The 25,752-nt window shown below is 43.5% G+C and overlaps 2 protein-coding genes across 10 annotated transcripts in view; both read left to right on the top strand.

Moving 5' to 3' along the window:
* Positions 1-8,535: 8,535 nt before the first annotated feature.
* On the top strand, positions 8,536-22,420 carry LOC308132083 (tumor necrosis factor receptor superfamily member 10B-like). Of its 2 annotated transcripts, none has more exons than XM_080499037.1 (10): positions 8,536-8,629; positions 12,392-12,539; positions 13,124-13,252; positions 13,341-13,452; positions 13,551-13,642; positions 14,611-14,709; positions 16,463-16,503; positions 16,997-17,059; positions 19,965-19,998; positions 20,081-22,420. In XM_080499037.1, the coding sequence occupies exons 1-10, from the start codon at positions 8,612-8,614 to the stop codon at positions 20,362-20,364; spliced, it is 1,020 nt and encodes a 339-aa protein (XP_080355163.1). In that variant the 5' UTR covers positions 8,536-8,611; the 3' UTR covers positions 20,365-22,420. The 2 variants fall into 2 exon arrangements, with proteins under 2 accessions (XP_080355163.1, XP_080355162.1); XM_080499036.1 differs by having other exon boundaries at positions 16,997-17,236.
* A 2,917-nt stretch (positions 22,421-25,337) lies between these two features.
* cyb561a3a (cytochrome b561 family, member A3a) overlaps positions 25,338-25,752 on the top strand; it is a 7,200-nt gene continuing 6,785 nt past the window's right edge. For 3 of the 8 annotated variants that reach the window (XM_080498815.1, XM_080498816.1, XM_080498814.1), the window contains exon 1: positions 25,388-25,467. In XM_080498815.1, the coding sequence (XP_080354941.1) occupies positions 25,458-25,467 (10 nt within the window). In that variant the 5' untranslated portion in view covers positions 25,388-25,457. The other 5 variants (XM_080498817.1, XM_080498821.1, XM_080498819.1 and 2 more) reach the window with 5 other exon arrangements.

Genomic DNA, 25,752 nt, shown 5'->3' with positions numbered 1-25,752 from the left:
ATCAAAGCGGGAACTTAATGTGAATCTGCCTCCCGACCAATCACATGCCTTGGAAAGTGACCCGCTCATCCCTGTCGCCGTGAGGAGAGCTGCTGAGAGGAAGAGTTCTAAGATAAGATAAGATAAGATAAGATAAGATAAGATAAGCCTTAATGATGTCACAAAGGAGAAATCTACTTGTTACATTCTGCTCTTAAGGACTCATGAGTAGGAAAGACAAGGAATGTGCAAAGAATAGAGGAATCTTATATACAATGACTATCAAGAACTCTAAGGGCCAAAAGTATTTATAGTAGAAGTAAAAATAAGTCAAATAAAATAAAATAGGACTAAAATAAAAATAAGATCAAAATCACAAACTATAATAAAGTATAATAAGTTCTAAGGGGAGCAAAACATACAGTAAGATGAAATACAAGGAAATAAACTATGATGGGGGGGGGGGGGGCAAAGTGTAGAATAAAAGTACAATAAACATACTATAGTAAAAATTAATACTAGCAGTGTTGGCAGTGCAGGTTCAGTCCTAACAAGTGGTCAATTAAGTGACGTAGATAAAGTGACGTAGATAAAGGGAAGGATGCAATCCTCATCAAATAAAGCCTCGTCATTGAGCACTTTGAAGTTCTTGTTCTTCACTCGTCCCCAAGTCTGTTTGCCTCCACCTGGGTTACTTCTGGAATAATGATAATAATAATAATAATCGTGCAAAACAGTGTAAACATGAACTTATCCAACACACAACTACCCTTGTTGTCATGGCGATGAATTAATATTCCAACAGAAAACGGAGGAGAACGGTAATAAAGTGAAATTGAGTGATCACAACGCTGTCCGATTAATAAATATTGTATAATCTCAGAAAGTTGCACATCAACAGAATCAGCGATTGTCTGTCAGCATTTCTTCCTGGTTTTTAGCAACAGAGCTGCTCTTGAATTAAAAAACAACAACAAACAAACCAAGAATATTCAAAATAGAAATACGTGTATGTAAAGTGGTTTTTTTACTCTCTAATATATTTTCTGTAATTTTAGGTATTATTTGTTGCAGTTGCAGGTTTAATGCTTTCAGATTAGGAACTGATTTTTTAACCCCACATTCAAATCCTGTTGTCAAGTTTTCTATGTTTTTTTCACCTTCAGAAAGTATTTTTTTTATAATTTTTTTCAGTTTCAAACCTTCAGCCGTGCTCCGGTGTGACACCGACCGACCAGGGCGGAGGCTCGTGAGTCACTTGATTGCAAACAAAGCTCTGCTGCTTCCCTACTTGTGTCGCCTTCAGGAAAAGTGTTGTGAAAGAAGTGATTCAACACTTTCTTCAACCGGCCGCCGCAGAGAAACTGAAGTTGAGGACACTGTTCACTGTTACAGGACAACTCTTAGCAATTAGCAACGTTGGGGACGTTTTAGTTTCACTGTAATTTATGGTTGTTGAGTCTGTTTTTTTTTAAATTATTTTTGACAACTGGGGGGAGTCGTGCTGCCGAGCCGAGCAGGACGGAGCTGAGCAGGATGGAGCTGAACAAGATGGAGCTGAACAGGATGGAGCTGAACAGGATGGAGCCGAGCAGGATGGAGCTGAACAAGATGGAGCTGAACAGGATGGAGCTGAACAGGATGGAGCCGAGCAGGATGGAGCTGAACAGGATGGAGCTGAACAGGATGGAGCTGAGCAGGACGGAGCCGAGCAGGATGGAGCTGAGCTGAGCAGGATGGAGCTGAGCAGGGTGGAGCTGAGCCGAGCAGGATGGAGCTGAGCTGAACAGGATGGAGCTGAGCAGGATGGAGCTGAGCAGGATGGAGCTGAGCAGGGTGGAGCTGAGCCGAGCAGGATGGAGCTGAGCTGAACAGGATGGAGCTGAACAGGATGGAGCCGAGCCGAGCAGGGTGGAGCTGAGCTGAGCAGGATGGAGCTGAGCTGAGCAGGATGGAGCTGAGCAGGATGGAGCTGAGCAGGGTGGAGCTGAGCAGGATGGAGCTGAGCAGGATGGAGCTGAGCAGGGTGGAGCTGAGCAGGATGGAGCTGAGCAGGGTGGAGCTGAGCTGAGCAGGATGGAGCTGAGCCGAGCAGGGTGGAGCTGAGCCGAGCAGGACAGAGCCGAGCAGGACACGCCCGAGCAGGATGGAGCTGAACAGGATGGAGCTGAACAGGATGGAGCTGAACAGGATGGAGCTGAGCAGGATGGAGCTGAACAGGATGGAGCTGAGCCGAGCAGGACGGAGCTGAGCAGGACGGAGTTGAGCAGGACGGAGCCGAGCCGAGCAGGGTGGACTGCGGCTGCAGTCGAGGTGGTGAAAGGAGAGCAGGTATTACCGACGGGGTTTCTTGGCTTCTGGTCTCAGGCTGGTTTGGGTCCGAAGCGTCGTGGTTCTGAACACAGGAAGGTGCAGGAAGTCGTCAAGCGGAGGAAACGGAGCGAGACGGAAACCGACTGACTGTCGTGGATTCTACGGTCCCGCGTGAGGAGACCAGCTCCTCATCCAGGAACCAGCTCCACCTGGTCACGTCCTCCACGTCACTTCACCTGTGAAAAACCAGGAGGACAATGTGAGACAGACCACAAGTCGTGTTTTCCTCCCCCGCTCCTGCCAGTCTCTTTATTTCTCTTACATTGAAATGTATTTATATTGAATATAACATGCATTTTCTGCGAAACCTGTGCAACTGTTAAAAAGATATGCAACGTTTAGCATCATTACTAATAAAATCTTTACCGTCTAACAACTCTGGTATTGGGTGACGCCCCCTCTAAAAGTACTGGCAATGCTGGTAAAGTTGTCAAAATAAGACAAGAATAAGTGAACTGACAACAAAAGGAGATACAAAACAAAGTAAAGCAGTCAAAACGTGCAGTTTGTAGTGCAAAGTATCCATTAATACATCATTTGTGTTTTATGATCTTAACTAACCCTTTAAAACCAGGAGGGAAAAGGAAACAATGTTTTCTTCTCTGCTTCAGCCAGACGCCCGTTGAACCGTCTCCTGGGAAGGTTGAGCCCCCTGGTGGCGGAACACCGGAACTACATCCACAACAAACTAGATTCACAGACTTACATCAGAAAATGCTCCCTTTCACAGATTGTTTGCTTAAAACCCAGCAAATTACAACGAAAATAAATGAAAAAAAAAAACATAATTCTGTGTGTCATACTAACATTTAATTTTTCAAAAGTCTAGCCACCTAGGATGTATCTTTAAGAATGAGTGGAGCACAACACGGCCATTACTGAGGTTCTGTAGGTCAAGTAGAACCGCTAGTCTAGGTTTGGACCAGACATTAAAGAATTGAGAACAGAAGAAAACGAGTTGATCATGTAAAAAGTTTTATGTCAGATCAATAGGTTGCCATTAAATGAAAATAAAACAAAATACTTGGTGTTGTTAGGGTGAATTTCAATTCATCTTAAATGGAGTCAAGTTTAAAAAGTGGGGAAGGGACGTTGAAATATGAGTGTTGTTTACTGACTTTTAAAATATTTGACGTTTGATCTTTGGCTACCAGCGCCCTCTGTTGTCCAACTGTGGTCATTTCAGTTTATTGAGTTTGGTAAGAATTAGAAGTGTGTAAACGACGTGGTTCTCAGTGTTTTGAGTCCCTGTGGTACCAATTTAACTCAAAGACCCTGCAGCCTAAACTGTACGGAAATCCCCCCAACTTTTTTTTTTATTAAAGGCTGAATAAGCCAAACAAACAAGTCTCACTCTGAGGTGTTTTGAAAAGTCGAAGATATGCGTCACCCTTTGAACTCAGAGTGTGGAGACACACGGTTAATAACGTCTTAGCACACTTCCTGTCAACGCTTCCTGCTGGAGAACGTGGTCTGACGATGAGGGACAATTCATCCCACTTTCTCTTTACCCAGAAATATGGACAATATTAGTACAACCTCAAATTCTGGACGAGCCAGAGTCGGGACCACGAGACCAGGATTACATAACACATAATGAAACATGTGCAATATTTATGATTAAAGGCTTTTGAACTCCATGACTGAGCTGAGAGTTGGGCTGTGGGCGTGGTCTGCTGAGCGTTTGAATCAAATAAGGAACAAAAGTGTTTCGTCATTTGAACAGAATCCAGAAAAAAAAAACCTCATATTAAAATGTCAAAGACCCAATTTGATAGTAAACCACATAATATGAATAAAACCAACTTTTGACAAGGGAGTCTAATAATCATTCAAACGTGAAATAACTTTCTAGAAAGTCTGTCGTGTCTATTGGTCATTTTTATTATGCTCTTTATTCTACTAAGTTGTATAACTGACTCACTTTATGAGGCTGTGGAAATTAAGCAAAATTCCTTCACGTTGAAAATTGAGTCATTTTGAATTTGCATGGCATGAATGGACACAAACACCAGTATCAGAGGGTTTTACTCCATGCTAAATGCTAAATGCTACATGCTACAAAGCGTTCCGAGGCTCACACAGCGACGATGCTACATGCTAATCATGATTACATTCTGACTGATACACTCGCAGGCCATGACCTGCAACCCCTCGTTCCGTTAAATGAAAGCATTGCAGACACCGAGACACCGGTGTAGTTCCGCCGCCAGGCCACAGGAGGGCGCCTTTGCTTGTTTTTTGTAACGAAACCACACAGACGTGTGCGCAGAGAACGATACGCTATAAACGTGACGAAGATCGAGAAACGAATCGGACGTTTTCAGGAGAGACTCTCAGCTGTGAAACTACCCATAAAACTAGAAAACTAGAAAACGGACCGTGAGTCAAGCCACTACGGCGTCCGCCACGTTTGTTTACGAGCACACGAGCAGAAACGAGCCATTCACCACAGGGGAGTGTTGCGCACAGAGGTTTTGAGGCTCCTCCCCGGCCTTATCACCCGCGCGGCACAGCAGGGGGTCCGGCGGCCCGACGCTCCTCCAAAACCAGACGGAACTTCTCAGTCCAACCTGCATCAGAATACTTTTTAAAAACCGCCAGACGGCTTCGGCTGCAGCTCAGACAGTTAGACGCTATCAGCCCACTGAAAGAGGTTTTTAAAAAATATATATATTTTTTTTTTTAAAAAGCGTTTTCCGCTCAAGTCGCCGCTTCCTGTCGGGCTGCATATCTGCTCGCTGCAGACAACTGTTCTATAGATAATGTCGAACGGGCGTTCGGTTTCGCGCGGCAGTGAACACGAAGTAAACTTTCCCCATGGTTTACGTGGCGTCCGACAGCCCTGCAGTACTTATTGGAGTAAAATAGTATTTATAGAACGTGACATTGTGATTGAAGAATAGGTGTGAATCGTCATTAAATGCTGAGAGACGCTGCTGGGAAACAACGTGTGTGTGTGTCACGATTTCCTTATTTGGCCTTTTTATTGAACCCGCCCAGGTTGTTGACTGTATTTGGACGCAGGTTATGAGATTCATGTCAGGTGACAATTAGCTGGCAAACGTCCATTTCAACATTCCGTGTGAAACCGGTTCCACCAGCTTGAAAGTGGCGATTCCAGATTGGAGTCCAGATGTATTGCTTTGGCCTCCACCGGGCTTCTCGCCTTGTGAACTGTGTTTAACTGGCACGGTGCAGTATTGGACGATTAAACATTTTATTTATTTATTTATTTATTTGTTCATGTTATTTCATGCCATTTACCTATATATATATATATATATATATTTGTCATCCATACGTGAACAAAAAGGAACAGAGAGAAGATTAATCTTGTGTTTTCTGTTCCTATTAGCAACTTCACAACAAAATCAAATCAATTGATTCCCCATCGCCCCCCCCCCCCCCCCCCCCCCCCGACTCCTCACCAGGTCACACAACATAACAACAACAACAACAACAACAACCTTTTGTCTCACAGTTCTACAGTTGCAGTAAACTATTTAAAAAAATTTTCATCGTCTCTCAGAATTTTCTCTTTGTACATTTTCTTAAATTGGTAAACACTTGAACAACATTTAAATTCCACACTTTAAAGAGTTCCACAGTTTTACTCCATGAACAGACGGACGTTTCTGTTTCAACGACGTTCTGAAAATTAGACTTTCTCCTCTGGCAAAACGGTTTGTGCAACAAAATTACTTTGAACGTCACTTAGCAATTTTTGTTTGTTTTGCTTTCCACATAATAATCAACATTTTTAACTCGACAAGGTTCTTAACTTGAAGTTTATTTTCAATAAATAAAGGATTGGTGTGTTCTCTATGACCTTTCTTACTGATGATTCTCATTGCTCTTTTTTGCAACAGGAACAAGGGCTTAGTGGTACTGCTAGAAGTATTAGTGGTACTGGTAGAAGTATTAGTGGTACTGGTAGAAGTATTAGTGGTACTGGTAGAAGTATTAGTGGTTCTGGTAGAAGTATTAGTGGTACTGCTAGAAGTATTAGTGGTACTGGTAGAAGTATTAGTGGTGCTGGTAGAAGTATTAGTGGTACTGGTAGAAGTATTAGTGGTGCTGGTAGAAGTATTAGTGGTACTGGTAGAAGTATCAGTGGTACTGGTAGAAGTATTAGTGGTACTGGTAGAAGTATTAGTGGTCCTGCTAGAAATATTAGTGGTGCTGGTAGAAGTATTAGTGGTCCTGCTAGAAATATTAGTGGTACTGGTAGAAGTATTAGTGGTACTGCTAGAAGTATTAGTGGTCCTGGTAGAAGTATTAGTGGTACTGGTAGAAGTATTAGTGGTACTGGTAGAAGTATTAGTGGTCCTGGTAGAAATATTAGTGGTACTGGTAGAAGTATTAGTGGTACTGGTAGAAGTATTAGTGGTCCTGGTAGAAGTATTAGTGGTACTGGTAGAAGTATTAGTGGTACTGCTAGAAGTATTAGTGGTACTGGTAGAAATATTAGTGGTCCTGGTAGAAGTATTAGTGGTACTGGTAGAAATATTAGTGGTACTGGTAGAAGTATTAGTGGTACTGGTAGAAGTATTAGTGGTACTGGTAGAAGTATTACTGGTACTGGTAGAAGTATTAGTGGTACTGGTAGAAGTATTAGTGGTCCTGGTAGAAGTATTAGTGGTACTGGTAGAAGTATTAGTGGTCCTGGTAGAAGTATTAGTGGTACTGGTAGAAGTATTAGTGGTCCTGGTAGAAGTATTAGTGGTACTGGTAGAAGTATTAGTGGTCCTGGTAGAAGTATTAGTGGTACTGGTAGAAGTATTAGTGGTGCTGGTATAAGTATTAGTGGTACTGGTAGAAGTATTAGTGGTCCTGGTAGAAGTACTAGTGGTACTGGTAGAAGTATTAGTGGTACTGGTAGAAGTATTAGTGGTCCTGGTAGAAGTATTAGTGGTGCTGGTAGAAGTATTAGTGGTACTGGTAGAAGTATTAGTGGTGCTGGTATAAGTATTAGTGGTACTGGTAGAAGTATTAGTGGTGCTGGTATGAGTATTAGTGGTACTGGTAGAAGTATTAGTGGTGCTGGTATAAGTATTAGTGGTACTGGTAGAAGTATTAGTGGTCCTGGTAGAAGTACTAGTGGTGCTGGTATAAGTATTAGTGGTACTGGTATAAGTATTAGTGGTCCTGGTAGAAGTATTAGTGGTGCTGGTATAAGTATTAGTGGTACTGGTAGAAGTATTAGTGGTGCTGGTATAAGTATTAGTGGTACTGGTAGAAGTATTAGTGGTGCTGGTATGAGTATTAGTGGTACTGGTAGAAGTATTAGTGGTCCTGGTAGAAGTATTAGTGGTGCTGGTAGAAGTATTAGTGGTACTGGTAGAAGTATTAGTGGTGCTGGTATGAGTATTAGTGGTGCTGGTATAAGTATTAGTGGTGCTGGTATAAGTATTAGTGGTACTGGTAGAAGTATTAGTGGTCCTGGTAGAAGTACTAGTGGTGCTGGTATAAGTATTAGTGGTACTGGTATAAGTATTAGTGGTCCTGGTAGAAGTATTAGTGGTGCTGGTATAAGTATTAGTGGTACTGGTAGAAGTATTAGTGGTGCTGGTATAAGTATTAGTGGTCCTGGTAGAAGTATTAGTGGTACTGGTAGAAGTATTAGTGGTACTGGTATAAGTATTAGTGGTCCTGGTAGAAATATTAGTGGTGCTGGTAGAAGTATTACTGGTACTGGTAGAAGTATTACTGGTACTGGTAGAAGTATTAGTGGTACTGGTAGAAGTTTTACCCCAGACTTCAGCACAATAACTGAAATATGGGAGAATCATTGAGGAATAAAGCAGATTCAACAGGCTACAATCAAACAAATCTCTAACTTTATATAAAATGCCGATACTTTAAAGGCTCATCCAAGATAAAGTTATCTATCTATCTATATCTATCAAAAGAAACCCGGTCTAAACCGCACGAAACCGGTTTAATACCAGTTCCAAAGGGACGCACCAGTCCAGACCTGGTCTAAAGTGAAGAAAAATAAAGTGCAACTTAAAGAACAAGAGAGAAAACTCTCCCTTTGAATAAAACAGGTGCCTTCACTCCGCAGCAAACAGCCTGTTGCGTCATGGGGGTGGTGTTGCGCGGTGGGCGTGGCCTCGGGACCTACGTCACCACGTACGATAAAGTCGCGGTACCTGAGTTGGGTTGAAACACAGTTGGAAGGAGGAGACGCACGCGCCGCGCGTCAGAATGAAATGAGCTCGACTTCAAGGCGCTTGGATTTATAAACGAGAAGATGTGGAGGATTCTACTTGTGAGTTTTGTTTAATTCTTGCGTTTCGTCAGCAGTTTGACTCCGGTGGTGAAATTGTTCCTCGGGGTGGAAGTGAGTTTTCTGTGCGTCTTTTCGCTGAAATGTCGCGTTCACGTGTTAAAAGTTGTCCGCCGGGTGTGAAATTCCTCATCGTCTCAAAGAAAAAGTGAACATACTTTCTTGTTTTAGACGCAAGACCGCTGGATAGTGTTTATCATGGACAGTTTGAGCGATTTAACTCGGAGGAAGTTAATATATTATAACCGAAACGGCGCTTTTAAATTCCAAGCCGGAGTCTTCCTGGTTTTTCACGCGCAGATCCTCATTGGAAAATGTGCCAATTTAAAAAAGAAATGGATATTTCCGATTGCAGTCGGCCAAAACCCGGAAGTACAACACATGTGAATTGTTTTCAAGGACTCCAGAATCAATTCGGCTTAAAAGTTTCAGTCGATTTTTCATTAAATGCAGACTTTTAGAGCCTCCCGATGTCAAAATGAACTACAATTTCATGCATGTGTCTTGTTTATACGGGACGAGTTCAGGCATGTATTCTAAAAAAAAAAAAAAAAAAACCTCAGAAGATATACAGTATAAGTATTATATAATCTGCATATGTAATAATGACCACATACAAGTATTTTTGGGAGGTATTTAAACTATATTGCCAGTGGAGTGCAAATTTACTCCAACCTTAATACTAATTTGGATTATCATCATATTCGAACTTTTCATAATATAAAAAATACATGTAATATATCCAATTTCTCTTTATTTTTGCACGTAAAACCAAGGATAAGATAGTCGTGTTGCTCCAAGCGTATTCCATGTAGGTACCTTGAATTAATTCAGTTCAAAAGTAACTTGTACAAGAAATGGTTAGTTATTTATGTCATAATTTGTAATAACCATGCAAGAGGCTCCAATCCAGCAAAGCCACAGTGCAAGTGGTTTAAATAAAAACAAAAAAACGAGCATTTCACTGTATTTTACCTCATTAAAAATGGGCCTCATGTTGAGATTGCAGTGAATTTTCGTGATATTTGTTCGGTGTTGATAAAGTATAGACATTTTCATCAGGTATGTGGGAGACGCTCCCACATGGGATCCTTCAGTGTCTCGGTATTTCCTTATTTGGACACGTCCTACATTACATATCAGGCGACAATTAGTCGGGAAATACCTCGTCGTTCATTTATAACCCGTTCCGCAAGTGGAAGGTGACGTCTCCAGGTGTGAATTATTGTTTTCCCCCCTCTATCGGTGCTTCTGTTCTGCGGACTTTAGACTGGCGTTCGTCCATCACGCCCCCCTGCTGTGTGTCCAGCTGCTGTAGCGCCAATCGCACCACAATTCCTCATGGAGGCTCGTCCAACCGGATCACTGAGAATATAGACGCACATTCCTTTTGACGAAGAATGAAGTTTGAGGCTGCTATTAAAAACGCTGTAACTATAAATGACTAATACAAGCAGGGACAAGTCTGAGTGTTAATCTGTAAGACATTAAGCTTTTATAAAAAAAATAAAAAAACGTGGGGTTTGTTTGAATCGGCTCATTTTTCAGCTGTATTCCTATTAGATTTGACTTTAATTATAACCAACTGCACACAGGAAGACCTGTAATGCTCAGACTGGAACCGCGACTGCATTTTGAAAATGTGACATTTTAATCCGCATTTCGTTCAGAATCCCAACTCTGGTGGGTTTTTTTTTTTAGAAAAAGTGTTTACTGGTATTGTCGTCAAGACCTTGAAAACGGTTCTCTGGACAACCGGGACCGCCCTTTTATCTTTATTCAGCCAACAGATAAACTCAACCACTCTAATTCAGAAAAAACACAAACGTATGAGCTTCAGTAGGAAAACGGACATTTCCCAGCTCGTAACATTTTCTCTTCCTAAAGTCACGATCTGAACTTTCTATCCACACGACTGAGGATTCTTTGATCTAAAAGCTCATTTTGTCAAACAGGACATGCATCATTTAGATTTCTTGTAAATTTTGTTGCCATTTTTGAGTAAAAAAAATAAAATAGAGAAGCTCGGCTGCACACAGGAAGTTAAAGGAATCCTGACGATAAACAATGTAGTGTATTGTAAAAGGAATACTTCCAAAATTATAGACGTAAATGGCTAAAAGTATTTATTTGCACTAATGGTGGAAGGATAAAGCGATTATGAACCAAAATACTACATTATGAACAATGTTTTTTTTCCCTTTGAATGAAAGATGCTCATTTATTTTGAACCAGTTTGTAGAATATGAGGACAAAGTGGAGATTTTAGGGAAGAAATAGTCAAATTCAATGTACAGATACATTAAAAAAACCACTTTAATCTCTTTATTTTTAATTGATCTGAACTGTTTACGGTTGCAGGCTTGCACTCGGGCCTTCGTGTGGTTTACAGCCTGTCTGAGGCCGTTTTCAGACACAGACGTTTTATCAGCGCCGCGCACACGTTCACCTGAAAGGATTGTCACCCAGAGTGTTCCAATCACTTCTGACCCACTTTTGACTTTCTTTCTTTTCATTCTCTTGCGTAATGCTTGTTTTTTAAGCCTCGTTTCTGTTTGTTTTCTGTTTTCGAGCCGTTTGCTCCGTTGGAATTCGGCTTTATTGAGACGTTAGAGTTTAAGCTCTGGCTAATTTTGGCCTGTTGGTTAATTTTTTAATTGTAAAACGAGAATGAGCTACAGATTGCCTCTTTTAATTCTGAGTTATAAAACTGTCAAGCGATGAAGTTGCTCAATAAAATGAGGCTAAATAAATACAAATGTTGCTGCTGTTGATCAATAATGGTCAACCGCAGTAAGTCAACATTGCAGGATTATTATTTTTTTTTTAAATTTGAGCCTGAGGTAGGATATAAACATTTTGAACGCATCGTTTTCTGTTTTCGAGAAATTCTGCCTTTACACAGCAACATTTCAAAAACGATCGTTTCCCCCAGACACACTGAAAACGATGCCGTCAACTTTCTACCCCGTCTCCATGGAGACGGGAGAATTTTCAAAAAGTTGCGCTTCCGGTGTCTCAGAGCTGCAACAGTGCGCCTGCTGCTTCCTATTACAACGTGGAGTTTTCTGTGTATATTTGTGTACTCTCCTGTACATAATATTGACATGAATGTATAATTAAATCATCAGTATCTGACACTCTGAAATCCTGAATGTTTATAAATGTGTATTTTTGGTCATATATTTGATAGTTCATGAGTCATCTTTAGCGTAGAGAGTTTTTGTAGTTTGTATTTAATGAATATGTCGAGTTATCGGTGTTTTTCTGTGCCATGTGTTTGTTGTTTTATGCTAAAATGAGATTTAGACCACTGAAATGCACTTTATATATGGACTTGCCTGTATTGCACTATTTGTTGTCAGCAGATACTGAAAAATACGTTTGAACAGGTTAATGCCTGACCAAATACTATTGCACTTTATGTGGACTAAATACTTTGAACGTAAAGCGGGGACACTGAGACACAGATATACGTTCTGAACAAGAGTTGAGTTGGACGCTTAAGGATTTTCTGGTTTTGTCGAATAAAAGAGAAGAACCTTTGGGAAGGAAATGAACGGTTCGCGTCTTCAATTCTCTAAACCCTTTGTGTGTTTTCCAGACATCCAACTCAAAAACAATCTCATTTGTTATTGTGGTCGCAAGCTAACATAAACAAAACGCACGTCTTTATGTAACTGAAGTGGCGTCCGACCGGAGGTTTCACAGTGGAGTAACTGACGACGGTTTTGTCCTCTACAGGCTTTGTGTGCGTGCTGCACCGCCCTCCCGCGCCACACGGGGGCGTCCCCTCTGGGTCCGGGGCTCAGCAGGACGCAGCGGGACGTCACGTGCGATGTGGGCGTGGAGTACCGGCACGGCGACCTCTGCTGCCGCTACTGCCGAGCCGGTAAGACACCACCTAGCTAACGGGTAACGAGCACGTTTCCTTTTTTTTGTTTTTTGTCTTTTTTGTTGTGTTTTGTTTTTTTTTGGTTTGCTTTATAGAATAGAAAAATTTTTTATTAAAAAAATAAATTTTTAAATACATTAGTCATTCCAATGTGCTACATAGAGATACATACAATACCCTTGTTAGTGCTACATTTTTTTAATTTTTTTTTTTAAGTACAGTAATCACAGTGATCCAAATATTTTCCAACTACCATGAGATTAAACCAGCCTGAGCGACAACAGAGCAAAAAGCAAAATAATCACAACAATGATGACAAAAGCAAAAACAAAGCAAAGATCAAAGAAAAGAAGAAAGAAAAAAAACAAGACAAAGACAAACAAACAAAAAAACATGATTTTGATAATTGACAGAACAAATAGCAGAAAATAAGAAAAATCGGCAGCAAATCTCGTCACTGAGGAGTGGAAGTGGGTGTGTGTGTGTGTGTGTGTGGTTTGTCCTCTGGATGTGAAGAACTGTTGTGGGGGGGGGGCAGTACCACTAAACGTGTGTACCTAACGCAGTTCCCTGTGCTATAGGAACGTACGTGAAGTCCCACTGCAGCAGGTCAGGGGGGGAGGGGCAGTGCGAGGAGTGCGACTCGGGGACGTACACCGAGCACGACAACGAGCTCGCCAAGTGCTTACCGTGCACGCAGTGCCGCTTGGGTAAGGTCCGCCTGCTCGCCGCCGGACGGGCGCGTCACCTCGGAATTAACCCCCCCTCCCCCCTCCCTCCCCTCCCCTCCCCCCTCAGACCAGGAGCTGGTGAAGCAGTGCACCCACGCCGAGGACGCCAAGTGCCAGTGCAAGCCGGGGCGGTTCTGTCACCCGGACGAGGCGTGCGAGGTCTGCAAGAGGTGCACCCGGTGAGCGGGAAAACCACGCGACGCCTCGCCTCGCCTCTCTTGAGTCCGCCGCTTCCGGCTCACGCTCTTCTTCTTCTTCTTCTTCCTCCCAACTGCAGGTGCAAGACGGACGAGGAGGCGGTGAGGAACTGCACCTCCACCACCGACACGGAGTGCAAGAAGGTCCAGAGCAAAGCCGACGCCCCCTCAGGTGCCGCCGCCGCCACCGAGCTGCTTTTCATTCTTCGCTTTGGTTTGTTTTAGTCACACAGGCCAGGGTTCATGTCAAATCCACATTTCACACATCTACATACATCTATATTCTATAACAGTGTTTTTCAACCTTTTTTGAGCCAAGACACTTTTTTCTATAGAAAAATCTGGAGTCACACCACCACCCGAAAATGTTAAAATGTTAAACTCTGTAGCCTCTATTAACAATATAAAGTCTTTCTCATCAAAGACGTCAAAGTCATTCTCATCAAAGACATCAAAGTCTTATCAACAGGAATCCAGTAAATCCAGAAAGCAAGGGCTTTTTTTAATAGTGCCTCCCTCAGTGTGAAACCTGGACCTGATGGATGAAGAGCTGAGATCTTGGTTCACATTCTTCCTTTTCAAAAACTTCTCCATCACCGTCACTGACACAGTACTTTGATACAAGATGGTAGCAGGAGGTGGAGATGAACCACACTGACGTCTGTCACTTTACATTTCACCGGCAAAGTTCTGTGCTGCCCTCTAGTGGTGAAGAGTATTTATACATGATGACTCTGCAACACACTGTCGACTGTGAGAACAAATGTTGTTTTTAGAAAAAAATGTGAAATTGGATAATATCTCGAGGAACACCAGTGTGTTCTATAACATCATTCAATAGTCCAAGACATATTTCAAAGACTTTCATTTTCACATATTCTCTAATTGCACATTTACATTTCTGAACGACGAGCAAAGGCAAGTTGTTTCCACAGAAAATATATATTTTTTGCCGATTTTGTACAGTTTGCTTATTACAAATAGGCCAAATGGAAAACACAATGGAAACACAATGGAGCACTTTCTCTCCATCTTTCACTGTTCTATTACATCATCGGCTGTATTACATTGCGACGGGCCAATTGATCACATGATTGGTTGTTAACGGGCTGTTTGTTGTTTTTCCCCTCCGTTCCTCAGACTCCACCGTGGCGACCGTGGCGTCCATCCTGGTTGTCGCGGCCGTGTGCGTCATCATCATCGCCCTCGGCCTGTACAAGTGGAGGCTCAAGCGATCAGGCGAGTGGGAATGAAACTTTACAGTCGTTTCGTTGAGTTTCTCTCGCACGGAAGTCTAAACCAGCACGTCTCCACGTATTTAAATTGTCCAATCCTGCATGCTGGAGGCTGGAGTCGCGCTGCAGGGCCAAGCAGATCCCAATCCAGCGTTTCTGCTCCATATATTGCTGATTTATCATCTTCGCAAAGTAAAGGTTGGCTGTATAGTTGCAGGAGGCTGGCTGAACGCCAGTAAATCATTTTAGAAGCTTGAAAAAAGATCCAACCTGGCGAGTTGTTGCGTGCAGACGGCAGGTTAAAGTCCCAGTGAAATGTAAAACACTAGCTTTTAAAAAACGATAGTTGTGGTTCTACTTGCAAGGTTCCTCCGACTCTGCCCCTCCACTGTTGTCGCACAACAAAGTTATTTGAATTTTGAATCTCCAGCCGAGGAAGTCGGGGGAATCCTTCTTCTTCGTGGGCCATTGTGGGCGGAGCCTATGTGTGACATCACGAGTTGTGCAGATCTCGATCTGTTGTGTTTATATCGGCTTGTTTCCTCTTAAATATCCAAGTTTTGACAGTGTTTTGAAGTTATAGTTGGTGTTTTATGAGCCTTGATGAAAGATTGAGCCTGAAAGAGACCGAGAGAGGAGAAAAGGAGCTCGGGCGGCGGGAGCGGCTAGCGGGAGCCGCTAGCTCAGGCGGCTAGTAGACGATCCAGTAATACCTGGACTCGTCTTCGGTGATTCAGTCAGAAAAGCGCTTCGACATGTTGGATCCAGGAAGCCGGTCGTTCTGCCAAAAGTCCGGAGCCTCAAAGCCTCAAAGGTGAAAACTGGCGGCTGCTGAGGCGAGGAGACGAGGACGAATGGAGGACGAAGCGTCTTCTGCTTCCTCAAACATGTTCCAGACGGGGTCACCGATGGCAGAACCACCTTCTGTGTCTTCTTCATCAATCACTGGGTTTGAAATGGCCACGATGATGAAATATGGTTCAATTCAGCCTCTTCGTGGTCAAAACTCTGATCCTCCATAATGTAAACACAACTTGGGCGTGTGCACAACTCGTGATGTCACTCTGTTATTGTCAGAAGCTCCGCCCAGCAGAGGAAATAGCGCCGTTTATCGGCTATTTCCTCGCAGATTGCCGCGTTTTAACATTTTACCCTTCAGCCAGTTAGCATGAAAACGTTCTAGAAGAGACACCAGAGAGTTTTGGAGGTGGAACCTTCATTTCACTGGGACTTTAAAGCAACAGATCTTTTTTTTTTCTTTTCCCAACGTGAATAAGCGCAAACACCTTTTGTTTTCTGGTGATGAAGGGGAAAGGTTGCTCACGACGAGTGAACGTGACATTTGGCTGCATGAAACCTGCAGAACTGGAGCGTTGAATCTTGATCGTCCTCTCTTTGGTATGAAGGCCATTTCCTCTCGATGATGTCATCGCTTATCGAGACAGACTTGAAGTGGTGGTTGCTGTCAGTTGCTGGCGGCTCCTGTTGCGTATCTTCCCTACGGATTCTGCCCCGGCGGAAGGAAGGTTGTTGGTTGAACGCCCGGCACAGCGCAAAGCTCTGGACTGGACGGAGAGCGACCGACTCTCGCTGGCCTTTCCAACTCGCCGTGGATTTGATTGAGAGAAATGCATCTTGAGTTAATTTTTTTTGTTGCCAGAGGTTAAGCAGCTGCTTATGCGGGATTTTTAGGGGGATTCCTGAAAAGTTGCGTAATCCTCTCTCTCTCTCCCTCTCTCTCTCTGTTGTTTCTCCAGACTCTCAGTCAGATCAACCTGATTCCGTTAAACCCGAATTGGTGAGTCACGATTAATTCAAATCATTCGACCCCCGTTGACACGGCAAGACTTTTTTAAGTTTTGAAAACGCTCCGTTTCCGTGGAAACGGGGGTTAAACACAACTTTTCTGAAATGCCGCTACAGCACATGTGCGAGTAGATCAGCGAAACAAACAGGGCGGCCCCCCCCCCCCCCCGTGGTGTCGCGACTCCCCGTTCTGGGACCTGGTGCTTTTATTTTGACAGTCACCGTAATCACACTCTGTTGTCTGTCCACTGTGTCGATTGTCCATTGTTAACGTCTCTGCATGTGTGGTCTCATTACAATAACTAACGGCGCCAACGTTGTCGTGTAAATGCAAAAGCTTTCTAAAACGTGTTTTTATTTGGAACGTCGTCACGTAAACGGAGCGTTTGTTTTGCATGTTTTTTTGTGTGGATCGTCTGCTTTCCCTTCACAAGATGGGTAGAAAACAAGCTGAGGTTCTTTCTTCTTCCCTCAATGTCTTCCAGCAGTACAACTTCCCGTCTGAAGTGCGCGGCGACTCGGACGCCCGGCGTCTTTCCCGCCAACTGGTGAGAGTCAGATCGGCCGTGGCCCTGGAGGAGGAGCGTGAACGTCTGTGCGGAAGCCTCACCAGCTCGGCCAGTAACTCCCAGCACAGCCTAACCGGCCCGCCCGCCCCCGCCTTCGCCTCCCCCGTGTCCGCCCCCCCGGCCGGCCTCGCCACGCCCGGCCGCCCCGACAGGAGGGTGAGAGCGCCGGCTCCTCTCCACTCCGACCCCCTCAGCCTCGCTTCCCCCCCCTGCTGCTTCTGTCTTTGCTTCGCCTTCCTTCAGCTTTTCACACAAACTTCTTCTTTCAAACGGGTCAATTAGAAGAGTTCAGGGCCCGTTGTTCCTTTGTCGGGCATAAACCAAAATCTTAATTCCTAATATTTTATCTTTAAAACACGAGAAGGGGATCTATTGACCAGACGTTCTGTGTTTTTATGAGAAACGCACTGATGCCACGTTCTTTAAAGTCCTAGTGAAATGTAACGTGCTACTTTGCAAAAAACGATAGTTGGGCTACTGCTTGTAAGGTTCCTCCGACTCTGCCCCTCCACTGTTGTCGCATAACAAAGTTATTTGAATTTTTAATCTCCAGCCGAGGAAGTCAGGGGAATCCTTCTTCGTGGGTGTGATGTCACGAGTTGTGCAGATCTCCATCTGTTGTGTTTATATCGGCTTGTTTCCTCTTAAATATCCAAGTTTTTACAGTGTTTTGAAGTTATAGTCGGCGTTTTATGAGCCTTGATGAAAGATTGAGCCTGGAAGAGACCAGAGAGGAGAAAAGGAGCACGGGCGGCGGGAGTGGCTAGCAGCTAGCTCGGGCGGCTAGTAGACGATCCAGTAATACCTGGACTCTTCAGTGATTCCACAGTCAGAAAAGCTCTTTGACATGTTGGATCCAGGAAGCCGAGTCGTTCTGCCAAAAGTCAGGAGCCTCAAAGCCTCAAAGGTGAAAAGTGGCGGCTGCTGAGGCGAGGAGACGAGGACGAATGGAGGACGAAGCGTCTTCTGCTTCCTCAAACATGTTCCAGACGGGGTCACCGATGGCAGAACCACCTTCTGTGTCTTCTTCATCAATCACTGGGTTTGAAATGACCACGATGATGAAATCTGGTTAAATTCAGCCTCTTCGTGGTCAAAACTCTGATCCTCCATAATGTAAACACAACTTGGGTGTGTGCACAACTCGTGATGTCACTCTATTACTGTCAGAAGCTCCGCCCAGCAGAGGAAAAAGCGCCGTTTATCGGCTATTTTCTCGCAGATTGCCGTGTTTTAACATTTTACCTTCAGCCAGTTAGCAGGAAAATGTTCTAGAAGCGACACCAGAGTGTTTTGGAGGTCAAGTTTTCATTTCACTGGGACTTTAAAGAACGAGTCCTAACTTTTAGATATATTGATACTGGTACTTATTCGATACCATGAAGCCTGATTCTTACTACATACGCACACAATGTATAAAGACGATACGTTGGCTTGAACCGCCGCTGCATCAACGCTACACACACACACACACACACACACACACACACACACACCTGCCAACATTCTGCGGCGTCTCGCCACGCAGGCTTGCGTCACTCGCCATTGTGAAGTTTGAGGCGTGGCGTGAGAACACGACTGGCTACAGTGTCAACGTTTCATCATTGAAACAAGAAGAACTGCTGAAGTTTCTGGAACCTTTGATAGTATTTAAACACAAACGCAGTTTCATTCTCTCTCCACGATTAGAGCGCTTGTTTTACTGAACGCAGAAAAAGCAAAGAAAAACTTGTTTTCTGGGTTTGCAAGTTGGTCGGTTTCTGCAAATCTCAGCACAAGACGGTTGGAATTGCATGTTTGGACAAATTCGGATGCAATATCAAGATATTTTTCGCCCAACAAACCTTGGTAGGGATGAGAAAAACCTTGTTTCCCTTCCCCCCCGTGATAATCCCAGTTGATGTCTTAAGAGCGGAACATTCATGCCGACCTGAGTCACGCAGATCCGCAGTAAACGACCTGCCCCGGTGACTCACCTCGTGATTTACTGCCTCGGCTTTGAGCTTTCCTAACACCCGTCAACAAAAACCTTCATTCTGCGTCAACACTAAAAAAGAAAAAAAACCCACAGGAGTGGCAAAGATGGCAAGGAAATGAACTGAGGCGGAATTCATCGTATCAAACAAAGAGTCTGACCTCGTTTTGTCCTGAACTCTGTTGATGATTGTCGGAAAAAAGATTGACGTCGACGTCAAATGAGAAACGGTTAAATATTCACCCACGTGTCGGCGAGACGGGAAGACGGCGCTCTTGGGTTAGAGACTGGGTGTCAAACATGAGACCCGTGGGCCAAAACCGACCCGCAAGAATCTGCAGTCCGGCCAAAGAGTAAAACAAAGATTAAAAAAAATCTTAGAAGTAGAGGACAAAAACGATGTGGGCGCCGTTACCATGAAGGACGGCAAACTACAATACAACGGCTATAGGGGACGTGTTTGTTGGACGTTTCATTCAAATTGTCTTTTTTACGTTGAGTTTGTAGCCATTGATCAGTTTCGTGAAACTCTCGGTCGTTCCATCAGGTATAATCGGCACTTCGACAAAGACCAGCTTCATATTTAAAGGTTCTATTGACATGATTTCACTGGTCGAGTCCAGCGAAGGAGAAATCGGGTCTTATTGTGTCTAACTCCCCGGATCCAGATCGAGAATCTTGACGCAGGTTTTAGACCGAAGTCCTTTCCTGACGAAACCCTGGATGACATTTTAAAAACCCGATTCTTAGACTTAAAATTTTCCAACGCGTGTGAAATTTTCCTTGTACGAGAAATTGTCTTTGTCTCCAGTTTCTCGCTTCTCATTGCACTCGTGCGTTGCCGTCACTGATCACGTGACTGGGATGCCGATTAACGCTGACTCGTCGTTTTCTCTTCCCGTCACGCAGGAGGAAGAATTCCCAAAGCTCGTCCCCGTGAAAGGTAAAGCGTCTTTACTCATTCGCACAAACGACAACAACTCCACCCCCCCCCCCCCTGCTAACCTCTCCTCATCCCCGTGCAGGCGAGGAGTCCCTCAGGGCGTGCTTCGAGTACTTCGAGGACCTCAGCATGGACTACTACCGGCGCTTCTTCCGCTCGCTGGGCCTCAACGACAACGTGATCAAGGGCTGCGACCAGCAGCAGTACGAGGACCGGATCCACGAGCTGCTGAACAAGTGGGTGGAGAAGGAGGGCCGGGACGCCGGCCTGGACGTCCTGCTCCGGGCCCTGCTGGACCTCAGCCAGCGGCGGACGGCCGAGACCATCCGGGACCAGGCGCTGCAGGCCGGCCACTACCGACGCTAGCCGGGCCGCTAGCTGGCTTCCAAGCGAGGAAAACGGACCAGACGAAGCAAACGGGACGACGTCGGACAGTATTTTTCGGCGTTTTCGACGAAGCCTGGATTCGGTTCCTCCCGAAGCTCCAGGCCGCCGACTCCAGCTTTAATTTCCTCGGTAACACATCATTTTATTTTGGTGTGTTTGACTCGAGCTGCTGCTGTTTTTGGCGTCTCGTCGCGTTTCCCCGCACTGGACATCAAGCTGGATTCCGCCCAACAAACTCCAGAAATGACGACTCTACGTGTCTTTTTTTTCTTAAGAGTTGTGGCTGAAAGCAATTTATCTTCAGCTGCGTGAAGTATTTCAAATGAACACACGTCCTCCATGTGTGTGTGTGTGTGTTTATATACGAAAACTGCTGGAATGGTATTTAAAATTCTCGTCCACTGTGATTGCTGCTCGTCACACGTATTTATTATTTAATCGTAGTGGTCTTGATCTACAAGCAATCGACGAGCGAGCTCAAGTCGTAATCGGATTTCTATTTAAATGCGATGCTGGATTCGTTTCTTGACAAGAGCCTGAGCGGCGGTGGAGTTTTGTTGTTTTCACGCCACCGCCTGCTTCGGGTTCGTCGTTACATTTCAGCGCCGGTCGGGTTCCTGCACTCAGGTATTACTCTTCCACTGCACTACGACGCCGCGCGCCCTACCCTTTGTCTATTTAATCGTTAGACGTCCCTACGCTCTGAAAGAGATTCCAACACAATCGTTTGTCGGGGTTTTTTTTTAAGACGTAATCACAATGTTACATAACGTCTTTGCTCTTATTTTACGTTTCCGTCTGCTGCTTTTTCTACTGGAGTAAAATGCAAACGGCCAAAATAAACGCAACCGTGCCAGTAGAAAGACGATCGTTTCACAAGAGTGTAAGACGGGCGGGGGAAGGGAATCGCCAAGATGCATCAAGTGTATTTTCTCAGGGGGGAAAAATGTTTTTGGAGCTTAAAGGTACGATGTGTACAAATCTGCGTCGTCCCTTCTTCTGCAGGAGCGAGATAGAAAACGGAATTTGGGCGTTTCTTACCTGGTTACTGGTCAAGTCGCCTTGAAGGTTTGGAATCCGACGTAAAAGCACCGACTCGCTCTGGCGACCCATTATTTATGTCATGCTTTTATTTTGTTCCAAGCACTGAACTGTCTTTTGTTTACCAATAGTAATGTAGACTAGACGACTAATATCAGTGCGTCTGCCTAAAACACAATGTCACGACTGGTCCTGTCTTTTAAGAGCTTATTTAAATGTTTTACCCCCCCCCCCCCGCAAAAAAAAAGGTGGATGAATTTGACTTTTTATGCAAAATTCATTATTCAACCAAAAACAAATGTACTTTAAAAGACAGTTTACGCCCTCGCCACAACCTCTCTTTGTATTTAATTACTGAATTTGAGGTTTTTGCTTCTGCTCCTTGTTTAGAAATGGAGGTAAAGTGTGAGTTTGACTGCCGTTAAGGGGTTTTAAAGCGCGTGCCGAGAGATAAGAGCCGCCACGCCTCGCCGCTGGACTGTGGACCAGTTTATGTAGGAAATGAAGAATGTGTGACAGGAGGTGACTCACACTTTCCTCACTCATCACGTGAAGGACACTTTTCCTGCATTTGACTGATAAATACACAATGTTTCTCGGCTCCTTTTCTTTTTGACGATATTAAAAGAAATTCAACTTTAAAGCCCGTCCTCATTTTTATTTTAACCAATAAATCTGTTTGATTCGTCTCTGGAGCTGCTGGTAAATGTTTTGTTTTCCCTTTTCTTTTATTTTGAAGTCCTATGAGACGTGCACTACAAGTCCCCCCGCAGCCCAGAGACGTCCTCGGCTCGATTCCGTCTCCGGTGGTTTTCTGTGCTTAAAGTTTGGATGTTAGGATGTTTTGTGCCTATGAATGTTGGAGCCACACGAGGTACGGACGCCGCTCGTCTTCCTCAGATTAACGTGCTTTGTACACGAGACCCGGAAAAAATAAAATTGCAAAAAATTAAACGAACCTCCTCGAGCTTTATTGGTTTTCATTGCAGCAGATTCAAAACCAGCCGATTGATTAAAGAGAGAAATGTCTTCCGAGACCTCAGCTCAACATCCAATGACCTTGTGATGTGTCTCAATGCATTTACCATTTATAAGGCGTCATTAAAACACTTTGAAATGATAAAAATATGGAATTTCGTGTACTTTTGCACTTCTGTCTTGAACTATTCTTGATTTATTTTGCATTATAAAGAAAAGCTTAATTTTTGATTGGTCTTTGTTGAGTTTTCATGTTCTTGTGCATTATTTCTCCAAAATGTTTGTTTTTTTCTTCATTTAAAAAAAAAAAAAAACGAGCACATTTCAGACCAAGTTGTATCATTAAAGGTGTACAGGAGGATTTTCCCGAATTTTAGGAAAGAACCGCCCTCTCCACTTTTTGAAAAAATGCGCAACGCTCTCATCGCTCACCGTAACAACTACTGACGATGCAAATTACAAAACAAACTAATCAACCCTGGAAAGTTACAATCTAGACGTAGAGAACTTTTACTGGAAGTGATTTGAAATGGATTTCTCCAACTAGAATGTCAAACTTCACCTGTGGAGTAGAAACTTGGCGACGGAAGCGTCAGTGGGAAGCCCAACCTGGGCTTTCAGCGCCACCGTGTGAAACAATCTCCCCAAAAACACTCTGGTCTTGTTTCTCTCTCCCGAAGCCTTTCTCTTCTTCTCATACACTTCAAAGACACTTGTTCTCTTGCGACCCTCTGACATTTTCAAAGTACCCGGTGAGAACTGGCGAGCTAGCTGAAGGCGTAGCTCACCATAGACACCTGGAAAGCGCGCATGCGCAGAAAGTGAAACCTAATAGATCCACGCGACCCGGGGACGAGCGACGTACGACGGAATGATTGACAGTTGGTAGGACCAATAGTCTTGATGATCCACCTGGAAGTAGAACATCCTCCTGTACACCGTCAAGGTTCACTTGGAACAATTTACACGAAAACGCAAAAAAAATGTGGCAATGTTCCGAAAACGATGTTTATTTTCGCTGACTCGGCAGCGACACTGAAATAAACGTTCGTATTTCAGGCCACAAGTTGGTGCCGTTGGTCGTATCTTTGCAATGAAACCACACACAAGTGCTTGCGGAGAACGATCTGCTGTAACGTCGCTCGAACTTGCGTCACGTCGGAGGCTCAGAGCGGAGCTCCACCCAGGAGCTCCCACCAACGGGAGCTTCTGGAAGGATCCTCACAACATGACTCGGCAGGAAAAAGCGCTGACTCGTGCTCCGCTCGCTGCCCGTGGTCACGAAACCCCTCGGCGAAGAGAATAGACTTTTATTCTGAAGGCCAAAGCGAAGCGCTAACATTGATCTGCACCCTCGAGGTGGCGCTATGACTCGCCCTCCGTCGCGAGAATTTCACGAAAAGATTCATGCAAAATGGCGGCGCCCCGTACGGCGGCGGCTGCTTCGGCTCCCGCTAACTTCGCCAATACGTCGCAAAATTCAGCCTATCCCATTTCTCATCCGGCTCTTTGATTTATCGTTCATATGCACCTTATTTTAAACGTTTGCACTTCTTTTTTAAATATATTTAAATACGTTTTTTTTAATGCCTTTTTGACCGGTTGCTAAGCAACGGCATTTCGTTGCCAGTTCCTCACTGTGCAATGACAATAAAGAAAGTCTAAGTCTAAAGTCTAAGTCTAAAAAAAAAACCTGAAGATTTTGGCTCCACACTTTAAAAACTATTGACGTAAATCCTTTCCTCCATTAAATCATCAGTTTAATATGTTTACAGTTAATTTCATCAGTTAAACGTCCTTTTTTAGGAGTAAATGTATTTAAATTGACTTCATTATTAGGTTTCCTCTTTAAAAGTGACTTGAAATGACTGTGTTGCGTTGGACGATGTATAATTAAAGTTGAATTGAATTACGATTTGCCTGCAACTTCATGCAAACACAATAAAAGTGGATGAAAAGTCACTTTGAACGCGCTATGACTCCCCCTTCGTCATGAGAATTTCACAAAAAGATTAATTAAAAAACAAACAAACTGAAGATTTTGGCTCCACACTTTAAAAACTATTAGCATAAATCCTTTCCTCCATTAAATCTTCATCAGTTTAATATGTTTACAGTTTCTTCCATCAGTTAAACATCCTTTTTAAGGAGTAAATGTATTTAAATTGACTTCATTGTTAGGTTTCCTCTGTAAAAGTGACATGAAATGACTGGAAATGACTGTGTTGCGTTGGACGATGTATAATTAAAGTTGAATCGAATTACGATTTGCTTGCAACTTCATGCAAACACAATAAAAGTGGATGAAAAGTCACTTTGAACACGACATCCTGACCAATACTGCCTCCCGGTGGAGCTGAAACACAACACAACATCTGCATTTCTCCTCCTTTCTTTTACATGTCGTCCTTCCATTGGATATCTGTACTTTCTCTTCTTCCTTTTATCACACTAAAGTTGCAGGAGACAATTTAAGAGGAATCAAATTGCAGTATTAACGTACATATAAATGCCTAGACCTCCCGTTCTTGTATAAAAGAAATGCTTTAAATATAATCTTTTCTTCGTTTTTATATACATTTGAAATTAGTTTAATCATGTTCTGTGACACTGGAGATTGAGCTGGTGTATCCTAATATATACATATTACAAAAGTGACAATGTGTGCATATGCAAACGTGTACAGAATTGAAAATTAAATCAGAAAAGCAATGTTTATACTCTACATTTAACAACGTGCAGATGTTTTTCTTTTACTTGTACTTCAGTTAAAAAAAACTGGGTCTTTACTTCAATATTTAATTAGTATTTGTGCTTTATTCAAATCAGTAATGAGTATTTTGGTCAACTCGTCAGCTGAATAGTCACACCGAAGCAGTTTCTAAGCTTTAAACTCGAAAACACACAAAAAACGACATTTCCCAGAAGGCCTTGCGCGGACCCAGGAAACTAGTTAGGTAAATACCTCTTCGTCAAATTCAAAGTGTTTCTCGCGTAAACGTAGCCTTTATTCGGATTTATTTAAGCTTTCACCTCGTCTATTGACAATTTTCATGTATTCAGGTGAGGCGCACGATTATAAACTGCCTGGGAATGTTTGAAATTCATGATTTGAAGCTCATACGACAGCGATACGTAACTTAACCTCGCCAGACTCCCGTCACTAAACAACATAATTTAACGTCGCGAAGCAAAAAATGGACAAACCTGAAAGGTTTGCGACTTATTTTGGGCTAAAAAAGTGCAGTTTTAATTACGCTTCTTAATTCGGCGTGGTTAAAACATTGCGTTAGGGCTCCGATATTTAATTACGGAGTAATTCTAGATGTTGACGGAAATACGTATTTG

The sequence above is a fragment of the Blennius ocellaris genome (assembly GCF_963422515.1).
Source record: "Blennius ocellaris genome assembly, chromosome: 7".
NCBI lineage: Eukaryota > Metazoa > Chordata > Actinopteri > Blenniiformes > Blenniidae > Blennius > Blennius ocellaris.
This window is presented reverse-complemented; position numbering and strand designations above follow the sequence as displayed.

Excerpts from the sequence above, each read along its gene's own strand:
- LOC308132083 (XM_080499036.1), top strand. Across the intron at positions 13,453-13,550 it reads GTCTGCAAGAGGTGCACCCG|GTGCAAGACGGACGAGGAGG; the intron begins GTGAGCGGGAAA and ends TCCCAACTGCAG. Across the intron at positions 17,237-19,964 it reads CCGGCCGCCCCGACAGGAGG|GAGGAAGAATTCCCAAAGCT; the intron begins GTGAGAGCGCCG and ends CCCGTCACGCAG.